Source organism: Capra hircus, chromosome 6 (genome assembly GCF_001704415.2).
Source record: "Capra hircus breed San Clemente chromosome 6, ASM170441v1, whole genome shotgun sequence".
In the NCBI taxonomy this organism is placed as follows: Eukaryota; Metazoa; Chordata; class Mammalia; order Artiodactyla; family Bovidae; genus Capra; species Capra hircus.
This window is the reverse complement of record NC_030813.1, coordinates 96165838-96181591: the sequence shown is the minus strand read 5'-3', so window position 1 is coordinate 96181591 and position 15754 is coordinate 96165838. Positions and strand designations below refer to the sequence as shown.

The following is a 15754-nucleotide window of genomic DNA, read 5'->3' as shown; positions in this document are numbered from 1 at the left end:
AAGAGATAAGAAATACATCTGCTAAATCAGTTCAGTCTGCGTTACACTTGACTTCCAAGTTCAGTGACACTTAGGGTGAACCAGAAAGGTTTATGATACAATAGTGTCTTTTATTTCTATTTACTATGTCTAATTTGGGGTGCCTCAGTGGGAAAAGAACTTACCTACAGTGCAGGAAACACAGGAGACATGTGTTCGGTCCCAGTGTTGGAAAGATCCCCTGGAGGAGGAAATGGCAACCAACTCCAGCATTCTTGCCTACAGAATTCCATGGACAGAGGAGCCTGGCAGGTTACAGTCCATGGGGTCTCAAGGAGTCAGACACGAGTGAGTGACTAAGCATACAAACACACACGTCTAATAAAAACCACACATCTTTAAGATTGTTTAGCATTTTTTTTGTTTATTTGCTTGTTTTGTTATTAACCATTTATCAAGCAACTATATTTAAATACACTCTATTAGACATAAAATGAAAAGTGACAGAAAGGAGCCTTGCGACAGCCGTGCTGAGTGCCTTCAGTCGTGTCCAACCTTTTGTGACCCCATAGTTTGTAGCACGCATGGCTCCTGTGTCCATGTGATTCTCCAGGCAGGAATATTGCAGTGGATTTCCATTTCCTTCTGCAGAGGATCTTCCTGACCCAGGGACTGAAGCTGTGTCTCTTCAGGCTCCTGCATTGGCAAGTGTGTCCTTTTCCACTAGCACCACCTGGGAAGCCCTAATTTCCTATTTTTCATACAACTGATTTTCTTTTTTTTTTTGCACACCATTGGAATTTAGCCAGCGGAAAAATAACCTCCTTTCAGGATGGCTTAATCATTTTCATACTCAGAAATTTTGATTATAAGTCTTGACACAAATGGTACAGATTTTTGTTGAACTGTACAGAACAGCAAAAACTCACTAGATTTGGCTTCCACTCTTGGACTTCAAGTTTCTCCCAAAACTTCTCTGCTATTTCTCTCCTTCCTGCACCTTGGTCTCAACCCTGTTTGCACTTAAGACTTACCTGGGAACTTTTAAAAAGAAAGGATGTCCAGGCAGACCTTCCACCCACACCAATTAAACTACAGTTTTTGCTGATGAGGCCAGGCATCAAACACTATAAAACATTCTGGGTGATTCTGATGTCTGGTCAATGCTGAGAATGACTCTTGCCAAAAGGAGCTCCTCTCCCTTCTCACGCAGCCTCATGCCCTGTGCTTCCACACCTTTCTATGTGAAGTTCCTGCCTACTAGAACACCCTTTCTGCTCTTGTTCTCATGTTTTCATCACATCCATCTTTCAAAATCTGGTTCAGATGCCATTTCTTTCACTAACTTGTTTTTGAATGCCTTGTGAAGTGAAAGTCACTCAGCTGTGTCTGACTCTCTGCAACCCCATGGACTATACAGTGCATGGAATTCTCCAGGCCAGAATATTAGTGGGTAGCCTTTCCCTTTTTCAGGGGATCTTCCCAACCCAGGAATCCAACCCAGGTCTCCCACAATCCAGGCAGATTCTTTACCAGCTGAGCCATAAGGGAAGCCCTTTGAATGCTTTAGGTTGAAAGTAATCTCTGCCTCCTTTGTGTTCTTAGAGCATTTTTTCCCCTCTCAGGTCACTTTCCAGCTTGCATTTCTGTGCACATTAAATTTTTGCACCCACCCACCAGTTAACCTGTAAGCTTTTTTAGGGAAAGAAAGCCAACTTTCTGATTCACTTTTTATACCTCACTGTGCCAGTAAACACAGGAAGAGGAGGATGGAAGGAAGCATAAAGAGGTGACAGAATGACTTAAATGACATCCACCCAGCTTATCTTTTTCTCTATTCTTATCCAGCATTAAAACTCTCTCTCTCTTTCTCTTTCCTAAGTGTTGGAGTAAAGTGACATTTCTCAACCACTTTTTCTATGCTGATATATTCTTTAAGTTTTTTCTTTTCTTGGATGATCAGATAGTTGCAGTATAAAAAGCATAACTCAGAAACATTCTAACTACAGTGCATCCCCTAGTTCTAGTTCTCTCTGATTGTTATAGTCTCATCTTCTCCAGTCTTTCTCCCTAGCCTATCCTCATTTACACTCTCTAATCTCCTTAAAACATACTTGCATCCTGTTATTTCCCTGCACAAGAGCCTGGGCATATTTCCCTATTTCCCATCAAGTGTGGTCTAAGGTAGCTCATCTCGGCCACTGCCCCTGACTTCAGACGTGGGATAGCTCCTCTCAGCCACTGCCCCAAGTCTAAGGTCAGGGGCGGTGCCCGGGAGGAGCAACCCTAAGTCCGAGGTCAGGGGCAGCGCCCGAGAGGAGCAACCCCATGTCTGACATCAGAGGTGGTGGCCGAGAGGAGCTACCCCACATCCAAGGAGTGGTGGCTGCACGGGCGCAGGAGGGCTGAGAGGAGCTAGTCCATGTTCAAGGTCAAGAGGGGTGACTCTTCCAAGGTAAGGAGCAGCAGCTGTGCTTTGCTGGAGCATCCGTGAAGAGATACCCCAAGTCCAAGGTAAGAGACACCTAGGTAAGACAGTAGGTGTTGCGAGAGGGCATCAGAGGGCAGACACACTGAAACCATAATCACAGAAACCGAGTCAGTCTGATCACATGGACCACAACCTTGTCTAACTCAATGAAACTAACCGTGTGGGGCCACCCAAGATGGACGGGTCATGGTGGAGAGGTCAGACAGAATGTGGCCCACTGGAAAATGGAATGGCAAACCACTTCAGATTCTTGCCTTGAGAACCCTATGAACAGTATGAAAAGGCAAAATGATAGGATACTGAAAGAGGAATTCCCCAGGTCGTTAAGTGCCTGATATGCTACTAAAGATCAGTGGAGAAATAACTCCAGAAAGAATGAAGGGATGGAGCCAAAGCAACAATACACAGTTGAGGATGTGACTGGTGATAGAAGCAAGGTCTGATGCTGTAAAGAGCAATATTGCAGAGGAACCTGGAATGTTAGGTCCATGAATCAAGGCAAATCAGAAGTGATCAAACAGGAGACGGCAAGAGTGAATGTTGACGTTCTAGGAATCAGTGAACTAAAATGGACAGGAATGGGTGAATTTAACTCAGATGACCATTATATCTACTACTGTGGGCAGGAATCTTAGAAGAAATGGAGTGGCCATTATAGTTAACAAAAGAGCCCAAAATGCAGTATTTGGATAAAATCTTAAAAACGACAGAATGATCTCTGTTCATTTCCAAGGCTAACCATTCAATATCATGGTAATCCAAGTCTATGCCCCAACCAGTAATGCTGAAGAAGCTGAAGTTGAATGGTTCTATGAAGACCTACAAGACCTTTTAGAACTAACACCCCTAAAAGATGTCCTTTTCATTATAGGGGACTGGAATGCAAAAGTAGGAAGTCAAGAAACACCTGGAGTAACAGGCAAATTTGGTCTTGGAGTACAGAATACAGCAGGGCAAAGGGTAATAGAGTTTTGCCAAGAGAGCACACTGGTCATAGCAAACACCCTCTTTCAACAACACAAGACAAGACTCTACACATGGACAACACCAGATGGTCAACACTAAAATCAGATTGATTATATTCTTTGCAGCCAAATATGGAGAAGCTCTATACACTCAAAAAAAAAAAAAAAAAAAAAAAACAAGACCAGGAGCTGGCAGTGGCTCAGATCATGAAATTCTTATTACCAAATTCAGACTTAAATTGAAGAAAGTAGGGAAAACCACTAGACCATTCAGGCATGCCCTAAATCAAATCCCTTATGATAATACAGTGGAAGTGAGAAATAGATTTAAGGGACTAGATCTGATAGACAGAGTGCCTGATGAACTATGGACAGAGGTTCATGACATTATACAGGAGACAGGGATCAAGACCATCCCCATGGAAAAGAAATGAAAAAAGAAAAATGGCTGTCTGAGGAGGCCTTACAAACAGCTGTGAAAAGAAGAGAAGCAAAAAGCAAAGAAGAAAAGGAAAGATATAAACATCTCAATGCAGAATTCCAAAGAATAGCAAGGAGAGATAAGAAAGCCTTCCTCAGTGATCAATGCAAAGAAATTGAGGGAAACAACAGAATGGGAAAGACTAGAGATCTCTTCAAGAAAATTAGAGATACCAGGGGAATATTTCATGCAAAGATGGGCTCGATAAAGGACAGAAATTGTATGCAGCTAACAAAAGTGGTGTTGGAGAAGACTCTTGAGAGTCTCTTGGACTGCAAGGAGATCCAAACAGTCCATCCTGAACGAGATCAGCCCTGGGATTTCTTTGGAAGGAACGATGCTAAAGCTGAAACTCCAGTACTTTGGCCACATCATGCGAAGAGTTGACTCATTGGAAAAGACTCTGATGCTGGGAGGGATTGGGGGTAGGAGGAGAAGGGGACAACGGAGAATGAGATGGCTGGATGGCATCACTGACTTGATGGACGTGACTCTGAGTGAATTCCGGGAGTTGGTGACGGTCAGGGAGGCCTGGTGTGCTGTGATTCATGGGGTCGCAAACAGTCGGACATGACTGAGCGACTGAACTGAACTGAACCAAAGCAGTCTAGTCAAGGCTATGGTTTTTCCAGTGGTCATATATGGACTGTGAGGAAAGCTGAGCACCGAAGAATTGATGCTTTTGAACTGTGTTGTTGGAGAAGACTCTTCAGAGTCCCTTGGACTGCAGGGAGGTCCAACCAGTCCATCCTAAAGATCAGTCCTGGGTGTTCATTGGAAGGACTGATGCTGAAGCTGAAACTCCAATACTTTGGCCACCTCGTGCGAAGAACTGACTTATTGGAAAAGACCCTGATGCTGGGAGGGATTGGGGGCAGGAGGAAAAGGGGACAACAGAGGATGAGATGGCTGGATGGCATCACCAACTCAATGGACATGAGTTTGAGTGAACTCCGGGAGTTGGTGATGGACAGGCAGGCCTGGTGTGCTGCAATTCATGGGGTCGCAAAGAGTCTGACATGACTGAATAACTGAACTGAACAGAAGCAGAAAATATTAAGGAGAGGTGGCAAGAATACACAGAACTGTACAAAAAAGATCTTCATGACCAAGATAATCACGATGGTGTGATCACTCACCCAGAGCCAGACATCTTGAAATGTGAAGTCAAGCGGGCCTTAGAAAGCATCACTACGAACAAAGCTAGCGAAGGTGATGGAATTCCAGTTAGGCTATTTCAAATCCTGAATGACGATGCTGTGAAAGTGCTGCACTCAATATGCCAACAAATTTGGAAAACTCAGCAGTGGCCACAGGACTGGAAAAGATCAGTTTTCATTCCAGTCCCAAAGAAAGGCAATGCCAAAGAATGCTTAAACTACTGCACAATTGCACTCATCTCACACTCTAGTAAAGTAATCCTCAAAATTCTCCAAGCTAGGCTTCAGCAGTACGTGAACCATGAACTTCCAGATGTTCAAGCTGGTTTTAGAAAAGGCAGAGGAACCAGAGATCGAATTGCCAACATCCACTGGATCATCAAAAAAGCAAGAGAGTTCCATAAAAACATCTATTTCTGCTTTATTAACTATGCCAAAGCCTCTGACTGTGTGGATCACAATAAACTGTGGAAAATTCTGAAAGAAATGGGAATACAAGACCACCTGACCTGCCTCTTGAGAAACCTATATGCAGGTCAGGAGGGAACAGTTAGAACTGGACATGGAACAACAGACAGGTTCCAAATAGGAAAAGGAGTACGTCAAGGCTGTATATTGTCACCCTCCTTATTTAACTTATATGTAGAGTACATCATGAGAAACACTGGGCTGGAAGAAGCACAAGCTGGAATCCAGATTGCTGTGAGAAATATCAATAGCCCCAGATATGCAGATGACACCACCCTTATGGCAGAAAGTGAAGAGGAACTCAAAAGCCTCTTGATGAAAGTGAAAGAGGAGAGCGAAAAAGTTGGCTTAAGGCTCAACATTCAGAAAATGAAGATCATGGTGTCTGGTCCCATCACTTCGTGGGAAATAGATGGGGAAACAGTGGAAACAGTGTCAAGCTTTATTTTTTTGGCCTCCAAAATCACTGCAGATGGTGATTGCAGCCATGAAATTAAAAGACACTTACTCCTTGGAAGGAATGTTATGACCAATCCAGATAGCATATTCAAAAGCAGAGACATTACTTTGCCAACAAAGGTCCGTCTAGTCAAGGGTATGGTTTTTCCAGTGGTCATGTGTGGATGTGAGAGTTAGACTGTGAAGAAAGCTGAGTGCTGAAGAATTAATGCTTTTGAACTGTGGTGTTGGAGAAGATTCTTGTGAGTCCCTTGGACTGCAAGGAGATCCAACCAGTTCATGCTAAAGGAGGTCAGTCCTGGGTGTTCTTTGGAAGGAATGATGCTAAAGCTTAAAATCCAATATTTTTGCCATCTCATGTGAATAGTTGACTCATTGGAAAAGACCCTGATGCTGGGAGGGATTTGGGGCAGGAGGAGAAGGGAATGACAGACAATGAGATGTCTGGATGGCATTACAGACTTGATGGACATGAGTTTGGGTAAACTCCGGGAGTTGGTGATGGACAGGGAGGCCTGGTGTGCTGCGATTCATGGGGTCACAAAGAGTTGGACAAGACTGAGCGACTGAACTGAACTAGTCCGAGGTCCTCACCAGTTCTGAATTCAAGGCTTTTCTTGATCTTTTCTGGCTTAATTCCCATTCCACTCCTTCTCCAGAGCAATTCAACAGCTAGCTTTAAATATTTAGGTCTTCCTTTCCTTTGTTTACACTCATCAACCTTATCTTTGCTAATAGGTTCCATTCTTGGTATCATCTCCATCTCTCTGAGTTCAATTCCTAATCATTCTTTAATTTCAATTTAAAGATTATTTCCTCCATTATTCCTTAACCATCTCAAATGCTCTCCCTGCCTTAGATCGAAAGTCATCTCTCGACTGAATCCCAAAGCATTTCTATTTTTTTGTAGCATATCACTTTCCTCCTTAGGTTGCCCTTATATTCTTTACATGCCTGTTTTCTTAAAAGTCCTGCAAGCACTTAAAGGGCAAGTGTTGAATTCATACGCTCATCTTTATGCTCCCTATGGTATCTCATATTTAAGTTTAAGTTTCGCCACTAGTTTCTACTAATAACGAAGTCTGTGACCCTGAGCAAGTCATTTAACCTGTTTGTGTCAATTTGTTAGTAAATCAAAAACATATTCTAACAGTCTGAATTTGAGATGGCTTAAATTACATATTCCTGGGACTGCACAAGAACACTTGGAAGCACATACTAAAATAAAGATTCCTGCATAACTTCAACAAAGCCTAAAATTATGGCCACACTACTAGCTGTTTCCACCAATAAGTTCCTATAATTATTTTTTCTGACTTACTTGGATCAATGCAGAGTGGTGTGACTGTGCCCTTTTTGACTGTTACTGCTACCTCAAGCATCACTGACATAATATATTCCTCACCTTTTTGTTAATATATAGCATTGCATTTGTGTTTGGAGGGAATCATACATTCAATCATTTATGCCATAAATATTTATTGATTATCTATTAACCAGACATTTTTCCAGGTGATGGGTTCTGTTCTCACATTAGTAAATAGAAGAGGGGAGGGGGAAGGGGGAAAAAAAGGTGTAATTATGAAAGTTTTTTTCCTATTTTAACTATTCTAAGCAATCTCTCATTAGTAGATTATGAAACTTTTAGACCACCTATGTTAGGCTAAGACTCAAAGCAAACTCTTTCATGGTTAATGTTTCCTAAAAGCAAAAGGAAAATTCCTTTTTTTTTTTTCATTTGTGCAGATGATGCAGAGGAGTGAGTACAAAGTTTGTCCACTCAATCCTTCTAAAGATAATACACTGGAAACATTTTGGTGGGTGTGAATCACTCAGACAAGCATTCTTCACTCAGAAATAGAAACTGGCCTTATTTGTTCCAGATGTTACACAGCTGCAGGGAAGTTAAAGCCAGTGGTCCTGTTTTCAATGCAACCAAACTCTTATTGCATTTGGAATTTCTTAACCAATGAACTCATGTTACTTGTTCTAAGACCTGCACAATTTTCTTTTTTCCACTCTTTCCATTTACAAACAACTCTGCTTCAAGGGAACCACACTTCAGAATTAATGAGTCTACATCTGTGTTGTACAAAGGAAACACATCCTGTTTACCACTCTCTCCACCTTTCATTTATCTCAACCTCTTTAATATCAGGCGTAAAATATCTCAAAGAGAGTGCTTGAAGGAAAGGAAAAGGAGAGTTGAGTTGTATGTTTCTTAATATTTTATAGCTCTTTAAGATGGAATTATGATATGTTCATCTTAGGAAGAATTTCAAGCAGAATTGTTAGGGAGGATATTGAGCATAAAGATGTAACTCAAATTGTTTGTAGTTTGAAAAACTTGACTTATTAGCTTATTTCTTGACTTGCCTGTAGGTCTGTAAGAGCTGCTGTGTTGATGCATGAAATATAAAATGATTATGGCTCTTTGAAGAGAGTAAATAAGTTAAGAAATTAAGTAGGTGATATACATGCTAATTTTATATCTAGTCCATAAAAATGAAAATATATGTGTTCTATTTTGTTTGAGAACACTTGTGTCTGGGACACAGAGTACCAGATCTTGATATTATTGTTTTAATAAAGAAGACTTTTTCAAATTGTGGTTCATGGACAATCTACAGCAGAATCACACTGGTAGCTTTATGAAAATATGTACTTCCGAGGCCCAGTTGAGTTAGAATCTCTGCAAATTGGGCCTGGGGAGCTAGAGAGACTCCAGAGACCAGAAAACAACAACAAAGTCTCATCTTCCAGCTGTGAACAGCAAAGCCTAGAGAAATTAAGTGAATTTCTCAAAACCATGAAGCCAGTTAATAATAAAGTAAAGGCCTAGAATTTTGTTTATTAATGCTAAGACCAACATTCTTTTGTTAGTTTTTATCCTTCAAAAAGATTTAAAAAAATTTAAAGGAACATAAATACCCAAATAGGGGCTTCCTAAGTGTCTCGGTGGTAAAGAATCCACCTGCCAAAGCAGGGGACACAGGAGATTGGAGTTTGATCCCAGGGTCAGGAAGATCCCCTGGAAGAGAAAATGGCAACCCACTACAGTATTTTTGCCTGAAAAATTCCATGGACAGAGGAGCCTGGTGGGCTATAGTCCTTAGAGTTGCAAAGATTGGGTACTACTGAGCAACTGAGCAAGTACCCAAATATCACTGGATGTCTCACTTAACAATTATTTTATATAATATATTTTATGAAAGTGTTAGTTGCTCAGCTGTGCCCAACTCTTTGCAACTCCATGAACTGCAGCCTGCCAGGGTCCTCTGTCCATGGAATTCTCCAGGTAAGAATATTGGAGTTGGTAGCCATTCCCTTCTCCAGGGGATATTCCCAACCCAGGGATTGAACCCAGGTCTTCTGAATTGCAGGCAGATTCTTTTACTATCTGAGACACCAGGAAGACTAATATACTTTATACATGTATAATATAATATACAATAATATACTTCTATCATTAATTATCCAAATCCTTGTTCTCCAAGATTTTGGAAGTGGCTTTCCTTTAGACTCACCATGAATCTTTTGAGTTATAATTAAAATCTTCCAGGAAAAAGAGGAATACGTTATGTTTTGTGGATTATTGATTAATTCTTTGAAATTTCATGATTGATTATTGTGGAAATGAATGTTTATTAATTAAAGCTATTCAAACCATTCAAATAGCAGTTTGGATTCAGTAATGATTCTTCAAAGACATACACAAAAGCTATAATTGATGGCATACATTCTTGGTATATGTATATGGCATAGGTTAAAATGGAGCCTTAAAATAATCTGTGTGATGCCATTCAAAACTGATTCAAAAACTTGTTCCACACATATTAATAATGCTATTAATCATTTTATATGTTTTCTTATGTATGTAGTTTAGCCTACAAAAAGGAAAAGACTCTGTAAATGCTATTTATTAAGTTTTCTATAATTTGCCTCAAGTGATAGTGTGCTGACACTCATTTGGAGCTTCCTTGGTGGCTCAGCTGGTAAAGAATCTTCCTGCAGGATACAGCATGCTTGGGGCTGGTGCATGGGGATAACCCAGAGAGATGTTATGGGGAGGGAGGTGGGAGGGGGGTTCATGTTTGGGAACGCATGTAAGAATTAAAGATTTTAAAATTTAAAAAATAAAAAACTGAAAAAAAAAAAAAGAATCTTCCTGCAATGTGGGAGACCCAGGTTCAGTCCCTGGGCTGGGAAAATCCCCTGGAGAAGGGAATGGATTCCCACTCCAGTATTCTTGCCTGGAGAATCCTATGGACAGAGGAGCCTGGTAGGTTACAGTCCATGGGGTGGCAAAGAGTCAGACACGACAGAGCAATTTTCATTTTCACTTTGTGACACCCGCTTATGAGTAAAGAGGCACTATCAGAGACAAGATGTGCACATATACTTCTCTGCTATTCGTAAGTGAACACCCATAAATGCATTACAGACAATATTGCTTTCAGTGTTAGTCACATATAAAAAAGGGATATTAGAATTCTGGGTATGTATGTGAGATGAGAGCCTCTCTTCTGTAAATGACTCATCACCAAATTCAGTGACTAGACTCCACAGAATCAGAGCAAAAAATGGATGTGAAGTCTACTGGTTCTCTGACCTAAGTCTGCTGTCAGGCAAAGAGGAGTCTTCTCACATGTGAGTTCCATTTATTTTTTATTTTTTTTCTTAATCTATCTACTTTAAAGCATTTTAATAACAATGTTGAAGACAATGTAATAGAATCACAGACTATTTTGGAATACATTTTCTTATATTAAAAAGTTTCAAAAACAAATTGGGGATTAAATTATATAACTTCACCCTACTCAGCTTTATTCAGTGGATCAGTCTACTTTTGGGTGCCTGTTACCTAACAATCTACAATTTGAGGAACTTAGAAGGCAAATAAACATAGTTCTTATTTTTAATAGCCTAAGATTTTCCATTAGTCAAATAGACAAATTTAATTCCAGGTCTAATCACACTAACGACTCTTAAAAGATGTTTTTAAGTGACCCTCCTTTAGAATTTAGACACTTTGCCTTATCAGACAAGATGTAACCCTCACATTTTAAAGCATCCATAGTGAACAATAGAATCTTCCTTGGTGGCTCAGACGGTAAAAGCATCTGCCTACAATGCGGGAGACCCAGGTTCAATTCCTGTGTCAGGAAGATCCCATGGAGAAGGAAGTGGCAACCCGCTCCAGTACCCTTCCCTGGAAAATCCGATGGACGGAGAAGCCTGGTAGGCTATAGTCCATGGAGTCACAAAGAGTTGGACACAACTGAGCAACTTCACTCACTCATTCGGTGAACAATAAGAAAAATTTTAAGTCTACTACTACTACTGTAATGAAAATATTGTGATTCAAAACACTTGTTGAACCTGGGAGTTTGAGATATAAATCCTAGTTCTGCCATTTCCCACAGGTACCTCCCATACCCTCTCTAACCTCACTTTTTTGATCTGTAAATGAAGACATGTAATGGTGCCTGTGTCGGGTGGTTCTGAAGACAAAATGAAGCAACACCTTACAGGAGCTGAGCACAGAACTTGATACATTACAGTCATCCCTTAGTATCCTCTGGGGATTGGTTCCACGACCACCTGTAGGTATCAAAATCCTCTCTTGTTCAAGTCCCTCATAAAAGTGCAAACACGTGGACTCCCTCTCAGCAGTTTCTGCCTCTAAGGATATGGAGAGATGAGTATTTAGAGTATGTATTACTCGAATGATTTAAAGTTACTAAAAGGGAGAGTCCAAAGGAATCTTTTTTCATGGTGTTTCAACTGATTTTTATCAAGGCGCACAGATGCTTTGCTTGTAGCCTTAAGTTGTCTACTTGGTGTCACCTTGAAATAAGCTTTTCCCCTCAAATTCTTCCCTGTTGGTTTCTGATAATTTATTAAGTTTTGAAGTTTTTTTCTTTCTTTTTTTAAAATATAAATTTATTTATTTTAATTGGAGGCTACTTACTTTACAATATTGTATTGGTTTTGCCATACATCACACTTGTTTCCACATAGCTTTTCATTTATAAATTAAAAAAAACTTAAGGTCAATTATTTAATAATTTTTGAGTGATAGTAGAGATACAATAAAATATAATAAAATTCATAAATGTAAAAGCAGATGTACCTTAGGGTCCACATTGAGAATTTTTCTGTCTCTTTTGTATTTGAAAAGTAAGCCTTCTGGATTATCGGCAATCACTTGGTAGTTGGGAGTTGAATTCCAAACAGCAATATGACTGTCCCAGTTGTAAAAACTATAAAAATAAATATTTATTAGGAATTAATATGCATAGTGAATTAAATGGACAAATGTATTCCCGACAATATTCGGGGTAGGTCAGCTTCAATATAAATGGATAAGATCACTGTCTATAGAACCATGCAGACCACAGGTGTGATTAAAATTCTTGCAGAAAAGATTAGACTGGGTTCTCAATCATTTGGATACATCTTTATGACTATTTTGCATGATTTCCTGGTTTGGACACTCAAAGATCTAGGGCCTATTCCAGTATTATATTCCCAGGAAGAAGAAAATTGATGTAATTTAAGGCTATTTCTTCTAGCTAAGACTCTTCAGGTTATTGAGTATTCAGGGAATTAAATAAGAGACTGTTTACTGGAAGGAAAAGTAGGCTAAGTCACCTCTTTTCATTCAAAACCAATTAATTCGTTTATTTAAGGCTCCATTTTTCAATGATACTTTTCCCAGGCAGTAAGAAAACTACTTGTGTTTGAGAGGTGACCACAGGCCAGGCATGATGTGATGTATTCTACAACATCCATATGAAACTGCTCTTACTTTGCAGACAAGGCAAAGATATCAGAGGAGTTCAACTAGTATAGTTAACATTCTAAATCTAATATTTCAACCCAGATCTGTGTGTTTCAAAGCATACACACACTCTTTTTTCCACTCAGCAATGCCTGTTCAACTCTTTCTCTGGATGATCTTCTATGGAAACTTTGTATTTTTTTCCATGTCTTATTTTATATCTATTTGTCAATACAAATATAATGCTGTTATGTGTTAGAAGCATCCTCAACATACTTATTTTTACATATCTCATTTCCATTAACACATTTCTAATATTATGTTTGCTTTTAAAATGACAGCTGTAGAGACAAGACATGTATAGCTCACAGCCCGTATGCCTCTCAAATATTTTTAATATTTATTTTTAATCATTTCCCCCTTATCATATTTCTGGGTTGTTTTGCCTTCTATTACTGCTCTTCTTCATTTTGACAGAGTAGATTTCATTGATTAAAATCACCCGGAATTACATTGTTTTCTGAGGCATCAAATTTTTGCTATTACCTGAAAGTGTGATATGTTTACCTTCAAATATTTTAATATTCAAAACCTGATTTCATAGATCATATATCTTCAGTGGTGCATATGAGTGAGAACTAGTGTCTCTCTTCGCCTCTTACTTCTTCTATGCTCAAGACATACTAACATCTGCCCTTTCTGAGGCGTAGAGTTAGAAAAAGAAGTTTTCCAACCACCTCTGTCTGTTTTGTCAACCCTTCCCAAGAAAGCAGGAGTGACTATCTGATTAACAAATTGAGGGCAGGAGCTGAACATTCATGCTTTCTAGGTCCTCACTTTAGTCCGCTTTTGGCAGGCGCAGTGCCCAACAGGTTGATGATAGGAGAGCTGCCAATGGTACTGGTGGTAAATTCAATCCAGTAGAAAAGGAATTACAAGACAATTTGACTTCACACTCAAAATTCAGCTTAATTCATAATAAGGAAGATAAATTGACCTCCCTCCTCCTGGGTGTTCAGTTAAGAGACTGACAAACTGGAATAAGGGACATGGGTGTGATTCTCAACCTTATGTGTCTGTGTATTTCTGAGATATATAGATAGAGACAATCTCACTAAAATGCTTGAGTCATAGTTATGCTCTGAGGGGCATGGTTTATATCACACATTCCTATCTTATTGCTCAGACTTCAAATGAAAAGCCTCATTGAAGTTCAGGCAGATTTTTTTGAATATATATTAATATGTATATACACACACTCTTTATGTAAGAAAGTCAATTTGTCTAGCACATGGTACTTTTGATGAAGTGGCTTGGATTTTTTGTCAATACTTTTTGTTCTCCTATTCAGGGAAGGGTAATAAGCTTCATTTCAAATGTCAATTCTAATAGCTAATTATTATTATTATTTAATAATGATAACTAACACATTTAATAAGCATCATGTACTGGGTAATGTTTTGAGACTAAGGAATCTATTATATCATTAATCTTATTGTCAACCCCATGAAGTAGGCAGAAAGCTATCCCATTTTATACACAGAGCCCAGGTGATCATGAAGTGTGTCTGTGGATGAAAATGAGGAACGGATTTAATAACATACTGAAAAGTGGATTTAATGGTTATGAGAAAAATGTCAATGAAATAAGAGTCTAGATTACTCTCAGATTTCTGATTTGAATACCTAAGTGGATAGAATTATTAACGTTTCAGTTCAGTTCAGTTCAGTTCAGTCGCTCAGTTGTGTCCGACTCTTTGCGACCCCATGAATCGCAGCACGCCAGGCCTCCCTGTCTATCACCAACTCCTGGAGTTCACTCAGACTCATGTCCATCGAGTCAGTGATGCCATCCAGCCATCTCATCCTCGGTCATCCCCTTCTTCTCCTGCCCCCAGTCCCTCCCAGGATCAAAGTCTTTTCCAATGAGTCAACTCTCCGCATGAGGTGGCCAAAGTACTGGAGTTTCAGCTTTAGCATCATTCCTTCCAAAGAAATCCCAGGGCTGATCTCCTTCAGAATGGACTGGTTGGACCTCCCTGCAGTCCAAGGGACTCACAAGAGTCTTCTCCAACACCACCGTTGAAAAGCATCAATTCTTCAGCACTCAGCCTTCTTCACAGTCCAACTCTCACATCCATACATGACTACTGGAAAAACCATAGCCTTGACCAGACGGACCTTAGTCGGCAAAGTAATGTCTCTGCTTTTGAATATGCTATTTAGGTTGGTCATAACTTTCCTTCCAAGGAGTAAGCGTCTTTTAATTTCATGGCTGAAGTCACCATCTGCAGTGATTTTGGAGCCCCCCCAAATAAAGTCTGATACTGTTTCCACTGTTTCTCCACCTATTATTAATATTTACTAGGAAATAAAACACAAGGTAGGGAACAGATTGCAGGAAATAGAAGGGATTATTTCGGTTTTAGATGTGTTCAACTTGAAATCCTCAGGAAATATTCAAGAAAATGAAAGCAAAGGTCTTGGTTTGTGCTGTTTACTGCCATATTCCCAATTCCTTTTTACAGCCCATGCCTGACACATGGTAGATACTAAATGTATAGTAACAGAATAAATAGGATGGATAAATTTCTAAATTTAGAGTTTTCTTAGATGGAGAAGGGGCTTCCCCAGTAGCTCAGTGGAAAGAATCTGCCTGCAATGCAGGAGATGTGCGTTCTATCTCTGAGTTGGGAAAAATCCCCTGGAGTAGGAAATGGCAACCCACTCCAGTATTCTTGCTGGGGTAATCCTATGGATGGAGGAGCCTGGCAGGCTACAGTCTGTGGGGTTGCAAAGAGCTGAATGTGACTGAGTGGCTGAGCATGCTTAGATGGAGTATCAGCAGTACCAGCAGTATTTAAATTCCAATAGGTGACTGAGATAGACAAAGGAGAAAATGTGAATAAGAATGAAATCTGGGGGACTTCCCTGGTGGTTCAGTGGTGAAGACTTCACCTTCCAA

The 15754-nt window shown here is 39.8% G+C and overlaps 1 protein-coding gene across 3 annotated transcripts in view; it reads right to left on the bottom strand.

Annotated features, from left to right (window-relative positions):
- Window positions 1–15754, bottom strand: part of C6H4orf22 (chromosome 6 C4orf22 homolog) — a 710136-nt gene that overhangs the window by 17736 nt on the left and 676646 nt on the right. For all 3 annotated transcript variants that reach the window (XM_005681817.2, XM_005681816.2, XM_005681815.3), the window contains one exon: window positions 12140–12269. In XM_005681817.2, the coding sequence (XP_005681874.1) occupies window positions 12140–12269 (130 nt within the window). The remainder of the gene's footprint in view (window positions 1–12139; window positions 12270–15754) is intronic.